We start from the raw sequence: 24,165 nt of genomic DNA on the forward strand, positions 1-24,165 counted from the left end.
GTACTAGATAGGGAATAGGGTGCCATTTGGAACATTACCTAACTGCAAAACTACACCTAACTGCAAAACTACACCTGACTGCAAAACATGACGAGAGCGTGACTGCATACCTCTGTCAACATGGTATTCAGGGTGCTGCCTTGGGAGCTACAAAAGAAGAAGAGGCTTTATTAATGGGGCTTGCTAGAGTCCCTACTTTATATCTTCATCATACTTCTGACTTATGCACTGAGCAAAATATTAACTCAACATGTAAAGTGTTGGTCCCATGTTTCCCATGAGCTCAAATAAAAGATCCCAGAAATGTACATCCCTGTTAGTGTGCATTTCTCCTTGCCAAGATAATCCTTCCACCTGATAGGTGTGGCATATCAAGAAGCTGATTAAACAGCATGATAATATTACAGGTGCACCTTGTGCTGGGGGACAATAAAAGGCCTCTCTCTAAATTGTGCAGGTTTGTCACACAACACAATGATACAGATGTCTCAAGTTTTGAGGGAGCTTACAATTGGCATGCTGACTGCAGGTATGTCCACCAGAGCTGTTACCAGATAATTGAATGTTAATTTCTCTACCATAAGCCGCCTTCAATGTCATTTTTGAGAATCTGGCAGTACGTCCAACCGGAAGCTCATCTGTGTGCTCGTTGTCCTCAACTGGGTCTTGACCTGACTGCAGTTAGGTGTCGTTACCGACTTCAGTGGGCAAATTATCACCTTTGATTGCCACTGGCACACTAGAGAAGTGTGCTCTTCACGGATGAATCCCGGTTTCTACTGTACAGGGCAGATGGCAAATAGCGTTGTATAGCATTGTGTGGGAGAGTGGTTTCCTGATGTCAACGTGTGCCCCATTGTGGGGTTATGGTATGGGCAGGCATAGCTACAGAGAACGAACACAATTGCATTTTATCTATGGCCATTTGAATGGACAGATACTGTGATTCATCATTGCCATTCATCTGCTGCAATCACCTCGTGTTTTAGCATGCTAATGCACAGGCCATGTTGCAAGGATCTGAACACAATTCTTGGAAAATTCTTCCATGGCCTGCATACTCACTAGACACGTCACCCATTGAGCATGTTTGAGATGCTCTGGATCGATGAAGATGTGTCGTGCTGCGTCGCCCTGCATGAGGCAAATGCAGGCCATTAAAACCTTACCTAACCAGAAACCGTTGATTGATGGCAACATTGGCGCAAAACTGAAAGCGCGAACCACCGCTTTTAATCATGGCAAGGCGACCGGAAACATGACCAAATACAAACAGTGCAGCTATTCCCTCCGCAAGGCAATCACACAAGCAAAGCATCAGTATAGAGACAAAGTAGAGTCGCAATTCAAAAGCTCAAACATGAGACATATGTGTCAGGGTCTACAGTCAATCACAGATTACAAAAAGAAAACCAGCCCCGTTGAGGACATCGTCTTGCTTCCAGACAAACTAAATAACTTCTTTGCACACTTTGAGGACAATGCAGTGCCACTAACACGGCCCACTACCAAAGCCTGTGGGCTCTCCTCCTCCGTGGCCAACGTGAATAAAACATTTAAAACTTGTTAACCCTCGCAAGGCTACCGGCCCAGACAGCATCCCTAGCCACGTACTCAGAGCATGCACAGACCAGCTGGCTGGTGTGTTTACGGACATATTTAACCATCCCTAGCCCAGTCTGTTGTCCCCGCATGCTTCAAGATGTTCCTGTTCCCAAGAAAGCTAAGGTAACTGAACTAAATAACTATCGCCCTGTAGCACTCACTTCTGTCATCATGAAGTGCTTTGAGAGACGAGTCAAGGATCATTTCACCTCCACCCTACCTGATACCCTAGACCCCCTCCAATTTGCTTACCGCGCCCACAACCGCAGGTCTCTCCAGAGGGTAGTGCGGTCTGCACAACACATCCCCGGGGGCAAACTACCTGCCCTCCAGCAGCACCCGATGTCACAGGAAGGAAAAAATATCACCAAGGACAACAACCACCCGAGCCACAGCCTGTTCACCGCGCTATCATCCAGAAGGCGATGTCAGTACAGTTGCGTCAAAGCTGGGACCAAGAGACGGAAAAACAGCTTCTATCTCAAGGCCATCAGACTGTTAAACAGCCATCACTAACATAGTGATGGCTGTTTAACATCACTAACCAGTTTCCCACTTACATAGCTGCTGCCAACATAGACTCAAATCTCTGGCCACTTAAATAATTAGACTTAACAAAGGTATCACTAGTCACTTTAAATAACGTCACTTTATATAATGTTTACATATCCTACACTACTCATATGTGTATATACTGTATTCTACACCATCTACTGCATCTGAATGTTATGACTAGACAACCTAATGTACCATTTCAAAAATACATTAACCAGAAAACATACAATGAAGTAAGACACATCAAAATGTGCAGCTCTTTATATCAGAAAAAAGGACCACGGTGTCCGTGTGCAGTTTCCAATACATCAGTTATCCACCGACTCAATAGGTTAATTTCAGAAGGAATTGTTCATTACATGTCAGAGGATGGTATTTTATTAGGATCCCCATTAGCTGTTGCAAAAGCAGCAGCTACTCTTCCTTAACATGAAACATAATACAGAACAGCTCAAGGACAGAACTACAGTGCCTTGCAAAAGTATTCACTACCCTTGGCATTATTACTATTTTGTTACCTTTACAACCTGGAATTATTGGGGGTTTGTATCATTTGATTTACACAACATGCCTACCACTTTGAAGATGCAAAATATGAAATAAGACCAAAAAAAATTACTTGAGCGTGCATAACTACCCCCCCCCCCCCCCCCCAAAGTCAATACTTTATAGAACCACCTTTTGCAGATATTACAGCTGGAAGTCTCTTGGGGTATGTCTCTATAAGCTTGGCACATTTAGACACTGGGATTTCTGCCCATTCTTCAAGGCAAAACTGCTCCAGCTCCTTCGAGTCGGATAGGTTCCACTGGTGTACAGCAATCTTTAAGTCATACCACAGATTCTCAATTGGATTGAGGTCTGGGCTTTAACTAGGCCATTCCAAGACATTTAAATGTTTCCCCTAAACCACTTGTGTTGCTTTAGCAGTATGCTTCTGGTCATTGTCCTGCTGGAATGTGAACCTCCATCCCGGTCTCAAATCTCTGGAAGAGTGGAACAGGTTTCCCTCAAGAATTTCATAGTATTTAGCGCTGTCCATCATTCCTTCAATTCTGACCAGTTTCCCAGTCCCTGCCGATGGAAAAACATCCCCACAGCATGATGCTGCCACCACCATGCTTCACTGTGGGGATGGTGTTCTCGGGTGAAGAGGTGTTGGATTTGCGCCAGACATAGCGTTTTCCTTGATTTCCAAAAAGCTCAATTTTAGTCACATCTGACCAGAGTACCTTCTTCCATATGTTTGGGGAGTCTCCCTCTTGCCTTTTGGCAAATGTGTTCGCTTATTGTGTTCTTTAAGCAATGGCTTTTTTCTGGTCACTCTTCCATAAAGCCAGCCTTGTGGAGTGTATGGCTTAAAGTGGTCCTATGGACAGATACTCCAATCTCTGCTGTGGAGCTTTGCTTTGCAGCTCCTTCAGGGTTAACTTTTTCACTCGGGGCCCCACTTTCTCTTGTCATGTTAGTCATTGCATACCTTAGCTATTTATAACTCTTTATAACTCCAGATCAACTAGCCCATGTCAGTTAATGATTCAAAAAATAAATAATCTGTCCCTAGTTATTGTTGTAAATTGTATCACTCAAATATCACATGAATACACATTAGACATGGCAAAATGTAAAGATTTGCAAGAAAATGTGCTTTAAAACTGGAACATTTTCTTTGCACCCCATGACAAAATGTGTAGAATGGCAGGAAATGCGTTTTAACCCTGCAAAATTCTCTCCACCAACGAGAGGTGAACAATTTGTCATGAACAGTGCTTGTGCACATAGAAATAGAAGTCGCGCGTTCGGGGGGGCGGGGTGGTCCCCAATGCTGGGGGGGGGCACCGAGTGAAAAAGTTTGGGAACCCCTGCTCTAATGACTGACATGATGAGGAAAACTGATGATGCACTACATTTCGAGATTGAACCTTGTGCATTCTACTATTACAACTTTCAAGAGTAAGTTGAAAGCCGGACTGAGTTCCTTAAAAAAAATAGTTTACATTTTTTTCTGAAGTTTGTTCACACACTGTCTGTCGCTTGGCTCTATTTCAGATGTAATGGTGCCAGGTTTGTATGACTTGTTGTCTTTCTCTCCTTTTTTATTTCTCTTATTTCCCTTTTCATTAATATTATTTATTTCTCTTCCACAAACTGTCTCACTCTCTCAGTAACTACAACTCTATTAGGTACGTCCCCTCTCTGGACTCCATCGCTACCTCGGTGGACAGCATTCACCTTTGCCTGCCCTCCATGTACCCAGCACAGGTAAGACTGACTGACTTTCTCCATTTTGAAATGCTCCTATGTGCCCTTTATTATTTTGGCTGCTGAATTTTTCAAATGCATCAATCATAATCTCACCCCATTGCTGCACTTTTGCCCAGGGGGCTTGATTTCAACAAATTTGAAAGAAAACTTCAGTCCACTACAGCATAGTATATTAAATCATTCTTACAGTCAAAGTTCAAACTATTGCCCTTAACTTGAGTACTGTTTTATCTAAACCCCAGTAAACAGTATAAAAGAAAGACGTTGCTCTGTCTGGCCCCCTCCCTCAACCTGAGTTACAACTTCCGCTGCTTGAAACACAAACCATTTTCTCTCTATCCCTCTTCCCGTCGTCCCTTCGTGTGTAGCGCCGCTCGCCCAGTCCGTTGGCACGCTTTGAGGGCTGGGACGGTACCGCGCGCTCCCTCAGCGAGGGCAACTCGCCAACCATCTCCGCCCGCTCTGGTGCCCACCGCACCCATGTCCGCTCTACCAGCCAAACCAGCCACAGAGACACCACTGTGAGAACACACACCCCCTTACTGGCCCCCTGTATACCCACTGTGGCGTAAACCCCCACTCATGGCCCCCATGTAAACATGTGTGTGCATAATGCGTGTTGTCTGTATTTGTCCAGTTCTGTCAAATGAATGTATCCAGTGTCTGTCTGTTACTGTGTGGGTATGTGAGAGTACTGTATCTGTGTGAGAGTGAGATAAACAGCTTTGGATAATTTACTATTAGCCCTTACTTTGACCTGCTGCCCACTGGAAATGTAAAATGATCAACTTGAAGTTCTCTATAACCCTACTAGCTGCCTCCTGAAGGTCTAAAAGCTATTGCTCCTAGAACAGTAACAGTTGACTGTGTAATAGCTACTGTGCTAATATAGTAATTCTGTCGTGTGTGTGTGTGTGTGTGTGTGTGTGTGTTATTTTTTATATACAGTTGAAGTCGGAAGTTTACATACACTCCAATACCTTGACTTTGTTGTCCTTAAGCCATTTTGCCACAACTTTGGAAGTATGCTTGAGGTCATTGTCCGTTTGGAAGACCCATTTGCGACCACGCTTTAACTTCCTAACTGATGTCTTGAGATGTTGCTTCAATATATCCACGTAAGTTTCCTCCTCATGGTGCCATCTATTTTGTGAAGTGCACCATTCCCTCCTGCAGCAAAGCACCCCCACAACATGATGCTGCCACCCCCGTGCTTCACGGTTGGGATGGTGTTCTTTGGCTTGCAAGCCTCCCACTTTTTCCTCCAAATTTCTGCTTTTCTTCCCTCTGAAAGCTTTTGTTGTCTTTTTGCACTGAGTCAGTTCCTCACGCTTCTTTCCAACGTCTTATCATCGACTCATTAAGGCCAAGCTCCCGTGCAGCAGCTCTATTTCCTTTTCCAACAGCCAGATCGATCGCCTTCAACTTGAAAGCTACATCATATGCATTTCTCCGTATCTTTGCCATGATGAGGGTGACAAAATTACTACCGTAATCAGAATGATGGGAAGTTTGAGCGCGCTCGATTTACGTCACATTATGTGACCAGCGTCATTGTATAAACCGCGAGGTTCAAAGTGTGGGAATAAAGTAGCGGCTTATAGTCTGGAAATTACGGTATGTAAACTTCTGACCCACTGGAATTGTGATACAGTGAATTATAAGTGAAATAATCTGTCTGTAAACAATTGTTGGAAAAATGACTTGTCATGCACAAGTTGTCCTAACCGACTTGCCAAAACTATAGTTTGTTAACAAGAAATTTGGAGTGTTTGAAAAACGAGTTATAATGACTCCAATCTAAGTGTATGTAAACTTCAGACTTCAACTGTATATGTGTATATTTGTGTGTATGTGTACAGTACCAGTCAAAAGACACACCTACTCATTCAAGGGTTTTTCTTTATTTTTTCTATTTCTACATTGTAGAATAATAGTGAAGACATCAACTCTGTAATAACACATATGGAATCATGTAGTAACCCAAGAAGTGTTAAACATATCAAATATATTTGAGATTCTTCAAATAGCCACCCTTTGCCTTGATGACAGCTTTGCACACTCTTGGCATTTTCTCAACCAGCTTCATAAGGTAGTCACCGGGAATGCATTTAAATGAACAGGTGTGCCTTGTTCAAAGTCAATTTGTGGAATTTATTTCCTTCCTTAATGCAGTTGGACCAATCAGTTGTGTTGTGACAAGGTAGGGGTGGTATACAGAAGATAGCCCTATTTGTTAAAAGATCAAATCCATATTATGGCAAGAACAGCTCAAATAAGCAAAGAGAAACACCATTCCATCATTACTTTAAGACATGAAGGTCAGTCATTTCTAGAACTTTGAAAGTTTCTTCAAGTGCAGTCGCAAAAACCATCAAGCTCTATGATGAAACTGGCTCATGAGAAACGCCACAGGAAAATCTGCTTGACAGAGTTCAAATAACAGACACATCTCAACATCAACTGTTCAGAGGAGAATGCGTGAATCAGGCCTTCATTGTTGAATTGCTGCAATGAAACCACTACTAAAGGACACCAATAATAAGAAGAGACTTGCTTGGGCCAAGAAACACGAGCAATGGACATTAAACCAGTGGAAATCTGTCCTTTGGTCTGATGAGTCCAAATTTGAGATTTTTGGTTTCAACTGCCGTGTCTTTGTGAGACGCAGAGTAAGTGAACGATGATCCCCGCATGTGTGGTTCCCACCGTGAAGCATGGAGGAGGATGTGTGATTGTGTGGGACACTAATGTTGGGGGATTTGGCCTGGCTCACAGTCTGCGTTCCAATTCATCCCAAAGGTGTTTGATGGAGTTGAGGTCAGGGCTCTGTGCAGGACAGTCAAGTTCTTCATTACCAATCTCGACAAATCATTTCTGTATGGACCTCGCTTTGCGTACATGGGCGTTGTCATGTTAAAACAGGAAAGGGCTTTACCAAACTGTTGCCACAAAGTTGGAAGCACATAATCGTCTAGAATGCCATTGTATGTTGTAGCTTTAAGATGTCCCTTCACTGGAACTAAGGGCCCCAGCCTTAACCATGAAATCCAGCCCCAGACCATTATTCCTCTTCCACCAAACTTTACAGTTGGCACTATGCATTGAGGCTGGTAGCGTTCTCCTGGCATCCGCCAAACCCAGATTTGTCCGTTGGACTGCCAGATGGTGAAGCATGATTTGTCACTCCAGAGAACGCGTTTCCACTGCTCCAGAGTCCAATGGCTTCCAGCTTTAAACCACTCCACCCGACGCATGGCATTGCCCATGGTGATCTTAGGCTTGTGTGCAGCTGCTCGGCCATGGAAACCTATTTCATGAAGCTCACGACTAATAATTATTGTGCTGACATTGCTTCCAGAGGCAGTTTGGAACTTGGTAGTGAGTGTTTCAACTGAGGACAGACCATTTTTACCCGCATCAGCACTGAGGTCCCGTTCTGTGAGCTTGTGTAGCCTACCACTTCGCGGCTGAGCTGTTGTTGCTCCTAGATATTTCCACTTCACAATAACAGCACTCAATTTTATACGCCTGTAAGCAACGGGGGTGGCTGAAATAGCCAATTCGACTCATTTGAAGGGGTATCCACATAACTTTGTGTATATAGTGCTATGTATATATAGTATTTAGTGCCTCTAACTTCCTCCAGTCCCTGTGATAGTCTCGCTGCCCTTCCCAGTGCTCTTCCTTGTGTCTACATCCTGTTCATTCAGTGTTAAGTGGCCCTGCCGGCCTGCCCGGATATGTTCACCTCTGTTCCATATTATTTATTGTCAAAATGACTTTCACTTCTGTCACATCAAACAGGCCACTGCTTGTTTTGTTTTTGCATGAGCTGTCTTCAATGTGTATGTATTTATAATAGAATGTGGCTTTTGGGAAGATCTTGACATTGGCAAGTTGTTAATCGGACTACTGTCATCACCACTAAAGATGGCAAACAAATCAAGCAATATTTGGATATAGCCATCTAGTTTATCCCCTGAAAGTTAACTTGTTTTCTAGCAGTATTGAAGGGATCTGTTATTTGCTAGCTAGCCAATTTGATTTGGTCCATCAGTCAATGTTGCCTATCATGTCTGTCAGCAGCAATCATGGTTAAACCAACGTAGGCTAGGTAAAACTATGTTGGTTGAAGAAAACAGTATAATTCGGTTAACTTTCCAATATGTTTAGCCAACTTTACAAAGTTTCTACCGGTAGCTTGCAAAATAAACATCAGCTAACAGTAGATCAGCAAATGCGCAGAGCCTACAAAGGATGAGAAATTAACCTAAACCACTCATACTTGTCAGGTATAGTTCACTTTTATTTCATAACACTCAAATGTGACCAACCGGCTCAAATCGGTTGAATGTAGCAAAATTTGAAATTGTGTTTTTTACATTAGATTAAAGTAGAGCAACAAAAGGGTATAGCACACACTGCATTTTTGAGGAGCAATGGGAAAGTAATTCTGCTTTGAAAGTTGAAAAATGTGTAAACTCACTTTTGAGAAAATTGCCTTTTTTGAATGTTTTGGTACCTACTGAAAGCTATTCTTTGTCTACACCCACATTCAGCATCGTTCACACCCTCTTAAAGCTTTAGCCCCACCCATCTCGTTTAGCTCTCGGGGCGTTCAGAGCGCACACTTGACACTTCAGAGCCTAACCAGCTCAGCTGGCAACAATTTCATTGTTTTTTTTCCAACTTTTACTGACACCGGCCATATTCAACGGGTGTTGTGCGTTTTCTAAATTCTTCAGTTATTCTGCACTCTGGCATACTCGGATCATACACATCACGTAACGTTAGCTAGCAAGCCAGCTAATGTTAGCTAGTTAAACAACAATGAACATAGTGCCAAATCATGTTGTTACTACCCTGTATGAATCTGCTGGGCACTAACCAATCAGGTTCAATGTTAGCTAGGTGACATTAGTCTCTAACTAGCCAAGCAAGCGGATCTGGGATATGAATAATATCATGCACGTCACATTAGCTAACAAGCCAGCCAGCTAACGTTAGCTAGTTAAACAATGAACAAAGTGCCAACAAGGCCACAGTGCTGGGAGCTAACCATCCAGATTCAATGTTAGCTAGCTAACATTAGGCTCTAACTAGAAAAGCAAACAGCTCTTGGAAATGAATAATAACGTCCACTTGGGAGCTATCCAGCTAATGTTCGCTAGCTAGCTAACAGTGCACTTTAGCTTAAGACATAGCTAGCTGGCTAGCTAGGAAAGAATGAACCTAGCTAGGTAAACAATGTGTAAGATCATACACGTAACGTTAGCTAGCGAGCCAGCCAGCTAACATTAGCTAGTTAAACAACAATGAACATAGTGCCAACTCATAACGTTACCACGCCCTGCATGAATCTGCTGGGAGCTAACCAACCAGGTTCAATGTTAGCTAGCTAACATTAGCCTCTAACTACCCAAGCAAACATCTCTGGGATGCGAATAATATCATACACGTAAAATTAGCTAGGGAGCCAGCCAGCTATACTTTAGCTTGAAATGAAATCACTTTCTGTCAAAATTAGAAATGTGTATTTTTTTTTTTTTTGAAAAATAATTTTTATTTTCATTTCACATTCAAATACAAATTCAGTGCATAACGTTGTACATAATATGGATACTTACAAACAGTATCAAAAATTACCGTAACAATATAAGAATATCAAAACTCCTAAAAAAAAAGTGCTGTTCTCCAGAACCTGACCAGTATTATTGGCCTATATTCAAGATTAACATGCCTCTAACAATCTCCAAAAACAATACAAACAATTCTATAAATAAAAATATATACATATGCCAAAATGCACTCTGGATAAACCTCAGTGTATATCAAATATCTACAAAGGGTTAGTTTACATTTCAATTGTACCTATGTGATACAATTATATTTTGGTTATAAAAACATTTACAATGACGGGTAAATCCCTTTCCATCTCGGTTTTACTGATGCAATGCCCCCTTTATCTATTTCGAATTGTATTCTTTTCCAAACTTCCTGTTTTATAAATTGAACCAATCCCGTCGGTGACCACTTGAGGGTGTCATTAACTGCACCACATCTGGACTCCCAAAGTTTGGTCTTGATAAGGGATACCAGAGTCACTAATGCTAATAATTGCACCCTTTCCACATTTTTTATTTCAAGTTTGGCAACCCCTTCATAATCAATGTTTTTTTTAAATCTCAAAAAATTGTTGACTTTTTCCCCAAACTGATTGAGCAAAAGAACATTCCCATAAAACATGTGGAATCGATTGCGAAACAATTGTCCATGTGTCAAATTATGATCGTGTAAAGTTGAACGGACCGGAAGACGTCTGTGTAAAACAAGCCAATTAAAATCTTTCAGTCTGTTGTCTAACCCTTTTAATTGTGTCCGTATCCAGGTGGAAGGCGATATTGGTAATCCGTCTCTAGGACGACAATTTTCTATTAATTTCGCGTATAGCAATCTGTGGTTGATTACATTTTCCTTTACTTTGCAGACAGGGGTTTTCCTTGCCCATTCCACTATTTTCTTAAAATGTAACGGGATAATTTCAGCTTTTGGCTTACTATTATCCCACTTCACCATGAATCTTAACGGTACAGACAGCCAGAATTTTATTAAAATGTGACATTTGTGTACAGAAGACGACAAAAGACAACAAATGTTTGAGTAGAACAACGCATCTAGCTTGAGAGGAATATGAGGAAAATCCCTTCCACCAGCCTCTTTAGGCTGGTACATCCGATCTCTACGGATGTACTCATATCCCCCCAAAAAGGAATTAAACAGTACCCGTATGAAAGTTTTTCTTAGTGACACCGGCATGGGAAACACATAGACAAGGTGAAGTAATGAAGGCAGAATGTCCGCCTTCAGCACTAACACCTTCCCACTAAAAGATGACTTTCCACAGTCCCAATCTTTTATTAATTGATAGTTTTTCTTTCCAATTAAACATGTCATCTTTAATTTAATTTCCGAAAGATATCACAACCATTGGTCCTGTGTACACAGTCAAACCACATAACTGGTCCGTTGTCCTTTTCCACTGTCCCAAATATTTTATTTCTGTTTTATTCTTGTTTATCTTCGACCCAGACGCAACAGAGAATTCATCAATGACTTTGATAGACTCTTTCAAGCTCAGGTCGTCTCGTAAATATAAAACTGTCGTCCGCATATTGCGATATTTTTAGCATATCCCCTCCAGGTAAAATGATGCCTTTGATGTTATAATTTTTCCTAATTGCGCATGCGAAAGGTTCAATATATAATACATACAATGGAGCAGATAGAGGGTCACCCTGTCTGACACCTCGTAATTGCTTGATAACATTTCCAATATTCCCATTAATATTTACCCTGCTACCCACATTACTATACAGAATTTTTACCCATTTCATAAAATTATTTCCAAACCCAAATTTTTCCATAATTCTAAACAAAAACTCATGGTTTACCATGTCAAAGGCTTTTTCCTGGTCCAAATTCACAGTAATAGCTGGTAGGTGCCTTTTCTCTAAATAGGCTTGAACGTCTCTGTGCAATTGCAAGTTCCAGGTTAATCTTCTCCCCACCACACCACATGTTTGATCTAAACCAATAACATATGCCATGGCAGAAGATAGGCGATTAGTTACGGCTTTGCTTAATAATTTATAGTCAACACACAATATTGTTAAAGGTCTCCAATTTGCTAATGTCTTGGGGTCTCCCTTTTTATACAGTAGAGAGATTACCCCCTCACACATCGAAACTCCCATATGCTCTAAACCAAATATACCTCTAAACACTTCCAACAGATGACATCCAATTATATCCCAAAAAACTATGTAAAACTCTTTAGAGAGCCCTTCCACTCCTGGTACTTTTATCTTTCATGCTCTTCAGTGCCATATACAGTGCCTTGCGAAAGTATTCGGCCCCCTTGAACTTTGCGACCTTTTGCCACATTTCAGGCTTCAAACATAAAGATATAAAACTGTATTTTTTTGTGAAGAATCAACAACAAGTGGGACACAATCATGAAGTGAAACGACATTTATTGGATATTTCAAACGTTTTTTTAACAAATCAAAAACTGAAAAATTGGGCGTGCAAAATTATTCAGCCCCCTTAAGTTAATACTTTGTAGCGCCACCTTTTGCTGCGATTACAGCTGTAAGTCGCTTGGGGTATGTCTATCAGTTTTGCACATCGAGAGACTGAAATGTTTTCCCATTCCTCCTTGCAAAACAGCTCGAGCTCAGTGAGGTTGGATGGAGAGCATTTGAACAGCAGTTTTCAGTTCTTTCCACAGATTCTCGATTGGATTCAGGTCTGGACTTTGACTTGGCCATTCTAACACCTGGATGTTTATTTTTGAACCATTCCATTATATATTTTGCTTTATGTTTTGGATCATTGTCTTGTTGGAAGACAACTCTCCGTCCCAGTCTCAGGTCTTTTGCAGACTCCATCAGGTTTTCTTCCAGAATGGTCCTGTATTTGGCTCCATCCATCTTCCCATCAATTTTAACCATCTTCCCTGTCCTTGCTGAAGAAAAGCAGGCCCAAACCATGATGCTGCCACCACCATGTTTGACAGTGGGGATGGTGTGTTCAGCTGTGTTGCTTTTATGCCAAACATAACGTTTTGCATTGTTGCCAAAAAGTTCAATTTTGGTTTCATCTGACCAGAGCACCTTCTTCCACATGTTTGGTGTGTCTCCCAGGTGGCTTGTGGCAAACTTTAAACAACACTTTTTTATGGATATCTTTAAGAAATGGCTTTCTTCTTGCCACTCTTCCATAAAAGCCAGATTTGTGCAATATACGACTGATTGTTGTCCTATGGACAGAGTCTCCCACCTCAGCTGTAGATCTCTGCAGTTCATCCAGAGTGATCATGGGCCTCTTGGCTGCATCTCTGATCAGTCTTCTCCTTGTATGAGCTGAAAGTTTAGAGGGACGGCCAGGTCTTGGTAGATTTGCAGTGGTCTGATACTCCTTCCATTTAAATATTATCGCTTGCACAGTGCTCCTTGGGATGTTTAAAGCTTGGGAAATATTTTTGTATCCAAATCCGGCTTTAAACTTCTTCACAACAGTATCTCGGACATGCCTGGTGTGTTCCTTGTTCTTCATGATGCTCTCTGCGCTTTTAACGGACCTCTGAGACTATCACAGTGCAGGTGCATTTATACGGAGACTTGATTACACACAGGTGGATTGTATTTATCATCATTAGTCATTTAGGTCAATATTGGATCATTCAGAGATCCTCACTGAACTTCTGGAGAGAGTTTGCTGCACTGAAAGTAAAGGGGCTGAATAATTTTGCACGCCCAGTTTTTCAGTTTTTGATTTGTTAAAAAAGTTTGAAATATCCAATAAATGTCGTTCCACTTCATGATTGTGTCCCACTTGTTGTTGATTCTTCACAAAAAATAGAGTTTTATATCTTTATGTTTGAAGCCTGAAATGTGGCAAAAGGTCGCAAAGTTCAAGGGGGCCGCATACTTTCGCAAGGCACTGTAAATTTCATCTAATTTCAATTCCCCTTCTAATTGGTCTCTAATATCCAAAGGTATATGCACATCCACGCATTTTAAAAATGTAGTCCCTTTCTCATAATCAATTGTTTGTTTTTGAAATAGCTGAGAAAAGTGGTGTGTAGCGACACCAAGCATGCCAACTCCATCCTCAACCATCTCCCCATCTTGGTCCAATAAAGCCGAAATAGTCCTCCTCTTTCCCTGTGATTTAATTTGCTTGAAAAAATATGCCGAGCACTTCTCATAATTTTCCCACTTATCTTGCTGACTTTTAAAAATGAAGTCTCGAGCTTTCTTTTCAAATAATGTGTGTTGCTTTTTCAGCAGGATACCCAATTTGTCTTTATCTAATCCCACCACCATTTACATTTCCTTGGATGTGTAGATCTTTTAGTTCATTCTGCAATTTATAAAGTTATGTGTGGTTATTACGTACTTTGTCTTTGCAAAAATTCTGAATAAAAATCTTGATTCTTAATTCTGTGCTCTCCCACCACTCTATGACAGTGGAATAACAATAGCTACACAGCCCTGGAAAAAAGACCTGAATCTTGTCCCAAAAGTTTTGTCATGTAAAATGCCGTGATTAATTTTCCAATACCCTTTTCCAAATTCAATTGTTTTTAATTCTACTGTAACAGACAGGCAACTGTGGTCCGAATAAAAAAAACGGTGTAACGCACGCGGAGGACACACGGAGTTCATGCGGAACAAACAGATAATCTATTCAGCTCCTCGAGCCCCTGCTGTTTCCCCAAGTGAAACCGGGATAATCCGCATGCGCCATTCTATAAGTATCAACCAAATTATATTTACCTATAAGACTTTAAACAAGATGCCCGCCTAGATTACCTCGGTCATATGACACATTCAAATCTCCCCCCATAAACACCTGTCTGTTTGTCATAAAAATAGCGTCTAGGTCGTTAAGCATTTCCCTCCTTTCCTTGGGTGTCGATGGTGCATATACATTAATAAATCTAAAACATTTACCCTTCCAATCGATATCTACTATTAAAACCCTCCCGTGTACTGCCGAAAAACTTCCTACTATTTTTAAATCCCTATTCCCACATAGAACACCAACCCCTGTAGAATGCACCCCTCCGACACTCCACCTCGACTCTCCCTGAACCCATTCCCGCGTAAACCTCTCCACGTCATTTTGATCTTTTAAATGTACTTCTTGTAAAAAAACACACAGAGAAGCGAATGGAGGACAAATGGGAAAAAACAGTCGCCCTTTTAACTGGGTTCCTAAGCCCTCTAACATTGATGCTAGCTAGGTTAATAATAGACGACATGAGGTAAAGAGGGAAAAAGACAACTATCTAAATATGACATTATTTTCCAAACTCACTTTAAGTACATTAACTCATTAGGCGGCCTGTCTGGGAAACGATGGTCTCCAGTCGGAGGACTGTCCACCAAGATAGGGGTCGGGAAAACACTGCCCTCCTCCTCATGCTCCCCCACCATCTGTGTGGGTGCTGGAACCCCACTGGGTGCCAGACCGCTGCTCTCGATGGAGGCCGCGCCTGACAGGGATAGCAGAGTCTCCTCTGCGCTGCCCAGGTTTCCCTCGCTTTTCTCCTCAGACTTCCCGCTTTCAAAACAAATGAAGCGATTTCCCCCCCCCCAAAGCGGACTTCTCCGTCGCCTCCATGCGGATGAGTGGGGAAACAGGGCTCATCTGCTTCCTTTTCACCGAGCACTTTCTCCTCTCTCTCACCGTTGTCCAGCTCTCGGTAGCCGCGGGCGCGGTGGGCTCTCCCTTCTCCTCCTCCACTTGCTTATTCCAACTGCTGTCCGCTTCTCCTCTCTCCTCATGAGATGATGATGGTGTCTCACTCCCGCTCTCCTCTGACTCTCGCAGTTCTCTCTCCATCACTAGCTCATCCACAATCTCCTCAATAGCGCGTAGTTCCATGCCTTCTCCCTCATCAGGTCTTTTTCCGCTCTGCGCTCTTTTCCCGCTCACCGCTCTGGCATAAGAGGGGACTGCCTTCGGGCAGTGACGGAACAGGTGGTCCTCTGAGTTGCACAAACTGCAGCGCTTGGGCACGGTGCAATCCCTCATTGTATGTCCAATAGTCCCACAGTTTCTGCACCTTGTCTGTGTGCAGGGCAAGGTGCCCGTACGTGCTACACTTCCTGCAGAAACGAGGCTGTCCAGCATACATGAGGTAGCCCCTGTCTGCACCGATGGAAAACGAAGCAGGAGGATGGCGGTATCCATCATGGCCGCTCTCGTCCTCCTTTAGCAGCACACGAAACTGCCTCTTCCCTGTCCAGATGCCTAGGGCGTCCTTAATGTCTCTCACTCCTGGCAAGATGGTCACATACCGGCTGAGGTAGCACACTAAAGTTTCTTCCGTGACCCAGGGGTTGAACATATGCACCGTTAGCACCCTCATATTGTGCCTGCACATGGACTCAACTTTAAAATCCACGAGGGCGGGTGCTGTCGCGTTCGCACGGAAGAGCCCTCTTACTTCCTCCAGCCGGGTGATGGTGTAGAAAGACACATCGTAGAACTTCTCGGGTGTGTTCTGTTGCAGGCAGTGCACATCGTCTGCTGTCAGGAGTAGAGGTCCAAACAGAACTTCCTTTCCAAAACGAACTCTCTCCATCAAATTTTCCTTTCCTGTCCAATTAAAACGAAGCGTATTCTTCAGTCCAGCAGCCGCAGACTGTGACGTGGCCGACGACGACATCGCACCACCTTGAGGATCCCGCGCAAAATGCAGTCGATCTTGCTCTTGATCTTAGCCAAAAGGCTGAGAATCGATCAAAATTAGAAATGTGTATAATCTGGAAATGTAGCTAGCTAGACTATTTTACCCGTATACATCATCATGCATGGTGGACAATTCTCCCTGTCATGAATACCATGCCATGGTTGCCATAATCTTATGTTCATACAAATACCTACACATGTTAATTTTGCTGAATATTAACACAGTTGACAGTGAGAGAATGCTTATTTTTTTGCTGAGTTTATATAACATTGTTGCAAGAAGTTTGTATAATTAAAAAATTCAAAGTTTTGAATCCGGTGACGTTTTGCATAACAGTTCATAGACCATGTGCCATGGAATCGGTAGGTCGAAAATCTCTTCCTAACTTTTTTGCAATCTATATGGCACAGCTGTACATTTTGGGGTCCTTAAATGAAAATGGTATACTTTTTTGTTTATCACAATTTTCTTTAACCAATTATAGTCTTTAATACAAGTTCCCTACTTTTTCCCCCTTCCACTTTCCTCTTCCATTTTTTGCGGTAATGCTGCAATTAGTTCGTTGTAATTTTGGGTAGAGCAGACATTTCCATATAGTTGTTAGCTGCATGTGTGACAACTACAAAGTCCTATTTAAGGTATATATTTGTTTATTCTATTAGTATATTTGAGTTCAACCACAATATTTGTTGTATTCTTTGTTCTGTGTTTTTTCTGGTGGATTAAATTGAAATTGCAATCAACTTTCCATGGCTTGTTTTAAAAATAAATATATTTTGGAGATTTTCTTTCCTTTGAATAAAGGGAAAAAGGTCATTCTTGAACATGGGGTGAGACATTCTTATTCATTTGCTAGAGAACCCGTTAGGATTTAAGTATAGCTTTTGTATGACTGAAGCCTTTAGTGAGCAGTCTAATGCTTTAATATTTAATCATTTCTGCCCTCTGAATTCATAGTCATTATAAATAGGCCCGTTTAATTTTTTCTGGCATGCTGTTCCAAATAAATGTAATTTAAATAACTGTTTTCTAGGTGTAGGCAAGACCATAAGCAAATAGGTAAACTGGGATATGACTAAATAGTTCATCCGGGTGATTTTCCACAAATAAACAGGTATTTACATGGCAGCAAGATCATATCTATTTTTGCTAACTTTCTATAAAAATAGTGGAGTGAGATAATTTATTTATTTTGGGATGTGTATACCGAGTATGTCCACATCACCATCAGACCATTATTTATTTATTTATTCATTTATTTATTTAACAGTGCAAAATTGGCAAAAATGGGGAGATTTGATTAACCATTGTCAAGTCCAGGTGATGGAGATCAGATCCACCACGTTCCCCTGAAACACACACACACACACACACACACTAGTCCCCCGTTGTGACCATTTTCCCAAGCATCTCTGTGCAGACAGACCTTTGATTATTTTGTGCCACCAGGGTCACAATAATATACCCCCTTTCTGAATGTCCGAGTGTGACCCCCTCCCCATGGGTTACTGCATCCAGTGTTGCCAGAACTGCCACTACCTGGGTTGGGGTACCCTACTGGAATCCCCACAGGCTAGGTTAAAGGTCATCAAGGTTCTCAATAGCAGCTTTGAGAATTTCCTTGTATGTTATGCTCTCCCATTAGGGGGCTCTGGCTTTGTAGGACCAACCCTGCCAGGCAGGCTCAGAGTATTGAGGGGGCAGTGCTGCTCTCGTAAGTCTCTGTATTCCTCTTTCTGTTTTGGCTGCATATAGGCAACTTACGGTAAGCCATTAAACAGATAAGGGGGAAAAAAGTACCGAACTTTCGGTATACCGTGTAACAGTGTCTGTATCTAATTGTCCAACAGTGATTATAGAATGTGTCTTGTACTTAATGGTGTATCTATATAAAGAATATGTATAGAATATATCAATATGTGGGCAGTGGCACAATGTGATATTGTTAGTATTTGTTTCAGGAGTTGAGCGGGCCGTGGTCGGGGCAGATCGGGCCGGGCACAGAGAATGGCACGGCCATGCCCCCTCCACACAACGCCTACACACAGCACGGAGAGAGAGTGCGCACCTTGTCCACATCCGGAAAGGTAGCACATACACACAAACGGACACACACACACACACACACAATAGTAAGAATGCTTATCAGTTTGTACTTTGATGTGTGGTCAATGATTAATTCGAATAAGCACCGGTGCAGTATGTTCCACCGTTTCTGAATCATTGACAAACAAACCAACCTTTTTGTAATCCATTAATAATTAATTGATTGTATGATAACTTAAGAAATATTTCCACAAGGAAATGATGGCAACTCTTTGCATTACATAGGCATTACTCCAGGCTAAATATATAGCAAAAAGTTATATAACATTAAATATAGGCAGTAATATTTAGTAGGCCATCATTGGAAATAAGAATTTGTTCTTAATAACTTGCCTGGTTAAATAAATCAAATCAAATAAATGACCTAATTTTGTTTTCCAAGAAAATACAAGATTGTTAGAGCTTAAATAAGTGGTAACAGCATAATTGCATATACTGGTTTTTACTATGATGTTACATTTTCTTGTATCTATACTGAACAAAAATATAAACTCAGCATGTAAAGTGTTGGTACCATGTTTCATGAGCTGAAAAAAAATATCCCAGAAATGTCCATCCCTGTTAGTGAGCATTTCTTCTTTTCCAAGATAATCCATCCACCTGACAGATGTGGCATGTCAAAAAACTGATTAAACATCATCATTACACAGGTGCACCTTGTGCTGGGGACATTAAAAGGCCACTAAAATGTGCAGTTTTATCACACAACACAATGCCACAGAGGTCTCAAGTTTTGAGGGAGAGTGCAATTGGAATGCTGACTGCAGGAATGTCCACCAAAGCTGTTGCCAGATAATTTAATGTTAATTTCTCTACCATAAGCCGCCTCCAACGTCATTTTATAGAATTTGGCAGTACTCACAACCGGCCTCACAACAGCAGACCATGTGTAACCACGCCAGCCCAGTACCTCCACATCCGGCTGGTTGGCTGGGCCTGGCTCCCCAGTAGGTGGGCCTGTGCCCTTCCAGGCCCACCTATGGCTGCGCCCCTGCCCCAGTCATGTGAAATCCATAAATTAGCGCCTAATTCATTTATTTCCTTCTATGAACTGTAACTCAGTATAATCATTTTAAATTCCTTCATGTTGCATTTATATTTGTGATCAGTATAGTTCGAGAGCTATTTCAGGGTGTATTCTTAGTGTTCAGCTGACAGGGGGCAGCAGAGGCCAAGAGGTTGAGGAAGGATTCCGCTATAAACATCTCCACCCCCCCCCACCTCAACAAATATCTCTCCCTCCCACCTTCCCCTCACGCTGTTTCATTCTCTCCCTTCCTCACTATCCCTCCCTCCCTTCCGCACTCCACCCTCTCCGTTACACTCCCTTTCATAGCTGGCCCTGACCCTGGGCGGTGGGCTCAACTCGGAGGCCCCCCACACTAGTCGTGACTCCCTCCACTGCTCTAGTGGCTACAGCACGCAGACCACCACGCCCTCCTGTTCCGAGGACACCATTCCCTCCCACGGTTAGTAGTGACTTCCACTCACCAAACCCACCGCCACACCCCTCCTAGGTTGCGACCAAATTGTCACCCTATTAGCTACCTAGTGCACTACCTTTGAACAGGCACTGTAGGGAAGGATGCCATTTGGGACGCAAACCTACTATCCCCCCATGGTCACAGCACTGTCTGCTTTTCTAGCTACGTGTCTGTTTCTCTGTGTCAGGGATCTTATACAGCATGCTTGTCTTATTGGTTGTGTGTCATGATTTGTGCTTTTGGGTCTGTTTGCTTGGATCTGTCTGTGTGTCTACATCTGTGATTGTCTTGCAGTATGCGGCATGCATCCATCAGTTACTTCACTATCACAACAGAATGACGTCTACACTTCTGCCCAATCCATATGCCTGTTTCAACAGCATTATCACAACACCAGTTTGTGCAAGTAGCCTATGGTAGGATAATGTGCTTTTTTCTGCAGTGCTACCTGAAAACCAAGTCTGAATTTGAAAACTGAAACTCTCTCCACACATCACCTCACCCCACCTGTTTGTGGGATCAAAAGCCTGTATGCCGAGATGTAAAGCCATACATAGCATATCAGCCTGCAACCCGAGAAGGTTGTTCTACTCCAGTTTGGTCCCTCTCAAAGCATTGTGGTGCTGGACTGTCACTTTGTAAAGCACCTCCCCACTCTACATCATGTTTAGATCAAAGAAAATGTGCTCTTTTTTTATTTGTATACAAGTTAAACGCAATCCTATATTCTTTTTCAGCTGTAAAGAAAGAACCGACTCTTTATGGTAGGTTTCTTATCCGTTACTGTTTTAGATTTCCCCCCCTCTGTTCCTCACAAGTCAAATTAGAGACCTTCACAGTGATTTAGTGTGACATCTGTGCTGTGTGAATTCCCATCACATCAATGGCCTTTTTGCTAGTAAAAGGAGAGCATTAGCGCCGAGTGTTTTGTTCCGTGTGCGTGGGTGTGAGAACCTTGATGTAATCGGAGGGGCGGATTCTTGCGTTATTATGAGATCAATTGAGTGCGTGTGTGAGTGATTGGGTATACAAGCACACGCTCCTTTGTCTTTGTTTGTGTATGTGCAACCGGCAGGTAATTGCGTGTTTACCATCATCAGCTGATAACAGGTCACCGCTCCGTGCTGACTCACTCCATTACCACACACACCCTAATCATTTCTTCCTCCTCAGATAAGTCTGTTTTTTTCTCAACTGGGCAGTGATTCAGCATTGAGAGACAGCCTGTGTACCAAATGTCACCCTATTCCCTACATAGTGCCCTACTTTTGACCAGAGCCAGGGAAATAGAGTGCCATTTGGGACACAGACATAGTTAGGTTATTATGTTTGGGGCAAATCTGGAGTCTTAGTTGCTGGGGTTCTCTGATACATTTTCCATGTCTGATTCTCACCGACTACACCAAGTATTCAATTCTGTCTGACATGCTAAAAAGATAAACTTTAGTATAGAGAAACGTTGTGCCACGGAACATTCTTGCTTTTGGTTTTAATGGAATGCATCAGGTCAGATTTTCCACCCCAGGCAAAGCTTCTGCTTTCCTACCATGTTTTATTTCAGTTAGGAAAGAAAGGTGTTGTGTGTTCCTCAGCTCTAAGTAACCACAGTCTTACTCTTGTCCCTCACTCCTCCTTTATCCATCCCTCTCTCCCTCCTTCTCCACCCACCAGACTACGACTACATCTCCCTGCATGGGGGAGAGGAGTTGCACCACAGCCCGCCCGACTTTGACAAGTCCTCCACCATCCCGCGCAACAGCGACCTCAGCCTGCAGTACCGCAAGATGTTCCATAGCAAGCGGCCCGCCTCGACCGTCAGCCTGCTCGCTGAGCCCGAGCCGCTGGGCCTGCGCCAGATGCACACTGCCACCATCCGCCGCAAGCCCTCATCCAAGCCCACCTACCGCCGTGGCACCATCAGTGGCGGCGTACCTATCCCTATCTGCACCCCCCAGGTTCCCTTCAAAGCCTTGGGGGGAGGTGTAGGTGGAGGCAACGTTGGTGGAGGGGGGAAGAGCGGGAGTGACGAGAACGTGGGGCCTCCAGAGAGCAGTGTGGGGAAGGGCGTGATTGGCATGAGCAGAACGGTGGACCACGAGTTGGTCCTCGCCAAGCACAGTCTGTGCACTTCCACCCAGAGCCTGAGCGCCATGCCCTCGCACCACTCATCATCCACATCGCCCTACTACTCTCTGATCCCGGGCAAGGCGCCAGTGCCCGTGGGCAGCTCAGAGCAGCTGTACCAGCTGAGCAAGCAGCAGCAGAAGCAGTACCAGCACCTACAGTACAACCAGCAGCAGCAGCAGTTCCAGCCACCCCAGACACAACAGTTGCAACCAGCAGCCCAGACACAACAGCATTTTCAACTACAGCAACAGTTCCAGCAACAACAACAACTACTACAGCAGCAGCAACAGTTACAACAACAGCAGTACCAGCAGACACCACAACCGCAACAGCAGAAGCTCCAATATCAAAAGCAGCAACAGTTTCAGCAGCAGTCTCATCTCCCACAACAGTACAACGCATCTGGGACTGGCAACCAGCTGGTGGAAAGCGGCCACTGCCCTCCCCCCCAGCAGCCCCCTGCCGCCCCAGACACCCAGGACGCAGATGAGCCCTCGGGTGGTGGAGGTCACATGGTCACCATGATCCGGGGAGTGAAACTGCGTCGGACTCTGACCAACGACCGCTCTGCCCCCTTCATCCTCCTGCCCAACCAATTCAAATGAGCCCTTCCCTACCAGTGTAGGTTGTCGGACTCTGACCAACGACCGCTCTGCCCCCTTCATCCTCCTGCCCAACCAATTCAAATGAGCCCTTCCCTACCAGTGTAGGTTGTCGGACTCTGACCAACGACCGCTCTACCCCCTTCATCCTCCTGCCCAACCATTTCAAATGAGCCCTTCCCTACCAGTGTAGGTTGTCGGACTCTGACCAACGACCGCTCTGCCCCCTTCATCCTCCTGCCCAACCAATTCAAATGAGCCCTTCCCTACCAGTGTAGGTTGTCATCGTTTTGTTTTACGGTTCTTGCTTTTCTTTTAGCCCCGTTTTGATTACATTTCCCCTGAGAAAAGAAAGGATGTTTCCTTTTTGGACGTTTTGTCTTGTGTAAAAGGTTTCCCTCTCTCCAATCAAATGTCCAGTAGCACTGTGTTTTAAACAGATTGTTATAATATCCCTCAGAGGGACTCGTAGGTGAATGTGGCCTCTTTATCGCTCTGTAATTTAAGATTTTTATACATACTGTACAAGGATGCGTGTTGGCTATATACAAGAATTTGAGCGCATAAATGATAAGTCTTATGTTTCTATATTGTTGAGGGGAAAATGCCTTGCTTACTTATTAGTCTTATCACCTGTATGGTTGGAACCAATAAAAACCCACACATATGTATATATTAGCGTGTTATACGGAAATCTTTATTGTATTTTTATTATTATCAGTGTCAATGACAAAGACTGAAACAGTGGATGTGTAATGAATGATCCCCTAGAGGAAATTAAAGACGCATAACTAGACCTATATACCGTTCTAGTCTGCATCTCATTCAAGATGTGATCAAGTAAGCTCAATCACTCTCCATATAGTGTAGGTCCACCGTGGCTTTAAATGCTTTGAGCTGACTTTGCTATTTACAAACACACATGCTTCACCTTTGTGGCGAAGGTGACAGGCTTCTCATGATGGAGGTTGACTGTACCAGTGTTTGAGCCAATCAGAAGCTTGCACCGAAGGGCAGAGAGGGGTCACAGGGTCAACGAAAGGCTTTGTGGGGCTTTTGATAGCAGGGGTCAGGACCACTGTACCGTAACCTTGAGCTGGAAAGTAAAGCCACTGTTGTGTGGGGGGGGGGGGGGGGGGGGGCAAGGAGG

At 43.2% G+C, this 24,165-nt stretch overlaps 1 protein-coding gene across 8 annotated transcripts in view; it reads left to right on the forward strand.

Annotated features, from left to right (window-relative positions):
• The window catches only part of LOC110527647 (protein MTSS 1), a 120,901-nt gene extending 97,086 nt beyond the window's left edge, over positions 1–23,815 (forward strand). Inside the window, exons 10-15 of one of the 8 annotated variants that reach the window (XM_090240583.1) lie at positions 4,326–4,422; positions 4,794–4,946; positions 18,658–18,783; positions 20,139–20,271; positions 21,024–21,050; positions 21,958–23,815. In XM_090240583.1, coding sequence (XP_090096709.1) covers positions 4,326–4,422; positions 4,794–4,946; positions 18,658–18,783; positions 20,139–20,271; positions 21,024–21,050; positions 21,958–23,018 — 1,597 coding nt within the window. In that variant the 3' untranslated portion in view covers positions 23,019–23,815. Of the gene's footprint in view, positions 1–4,325; positions 4,423–4,793; positions 4,947–18,645; positions 18,784–20,138; positions 20,272–20,518; positions 20,703–21,023; positions 21,051–21,957 lie in introns of those variants that run through there. The other 7 variants (XM_021609059.3, XM_021609056.3, XM_021609060.3 and 4 more) reach the window with 7 other exon arrangements.
• Positions 23,816–24,165: the final 350 nt, after the last annotated feature.

This window comes from Oncorhynchus mykiss, chromosome 7, assembly GCF_057628025.1.
Source record: "Oncorhynchus mykiss isolate SJ-2025 chromosome 7, ASM5762802v1, whole genome shotgun sequence".
Lineage (NCBI taxonomy): Eukaryota > Metazoa > Chordata > Actinopteri > Salmoniformes > Salmonidae > Oncorhynchus > Oncorhynchus mykiss.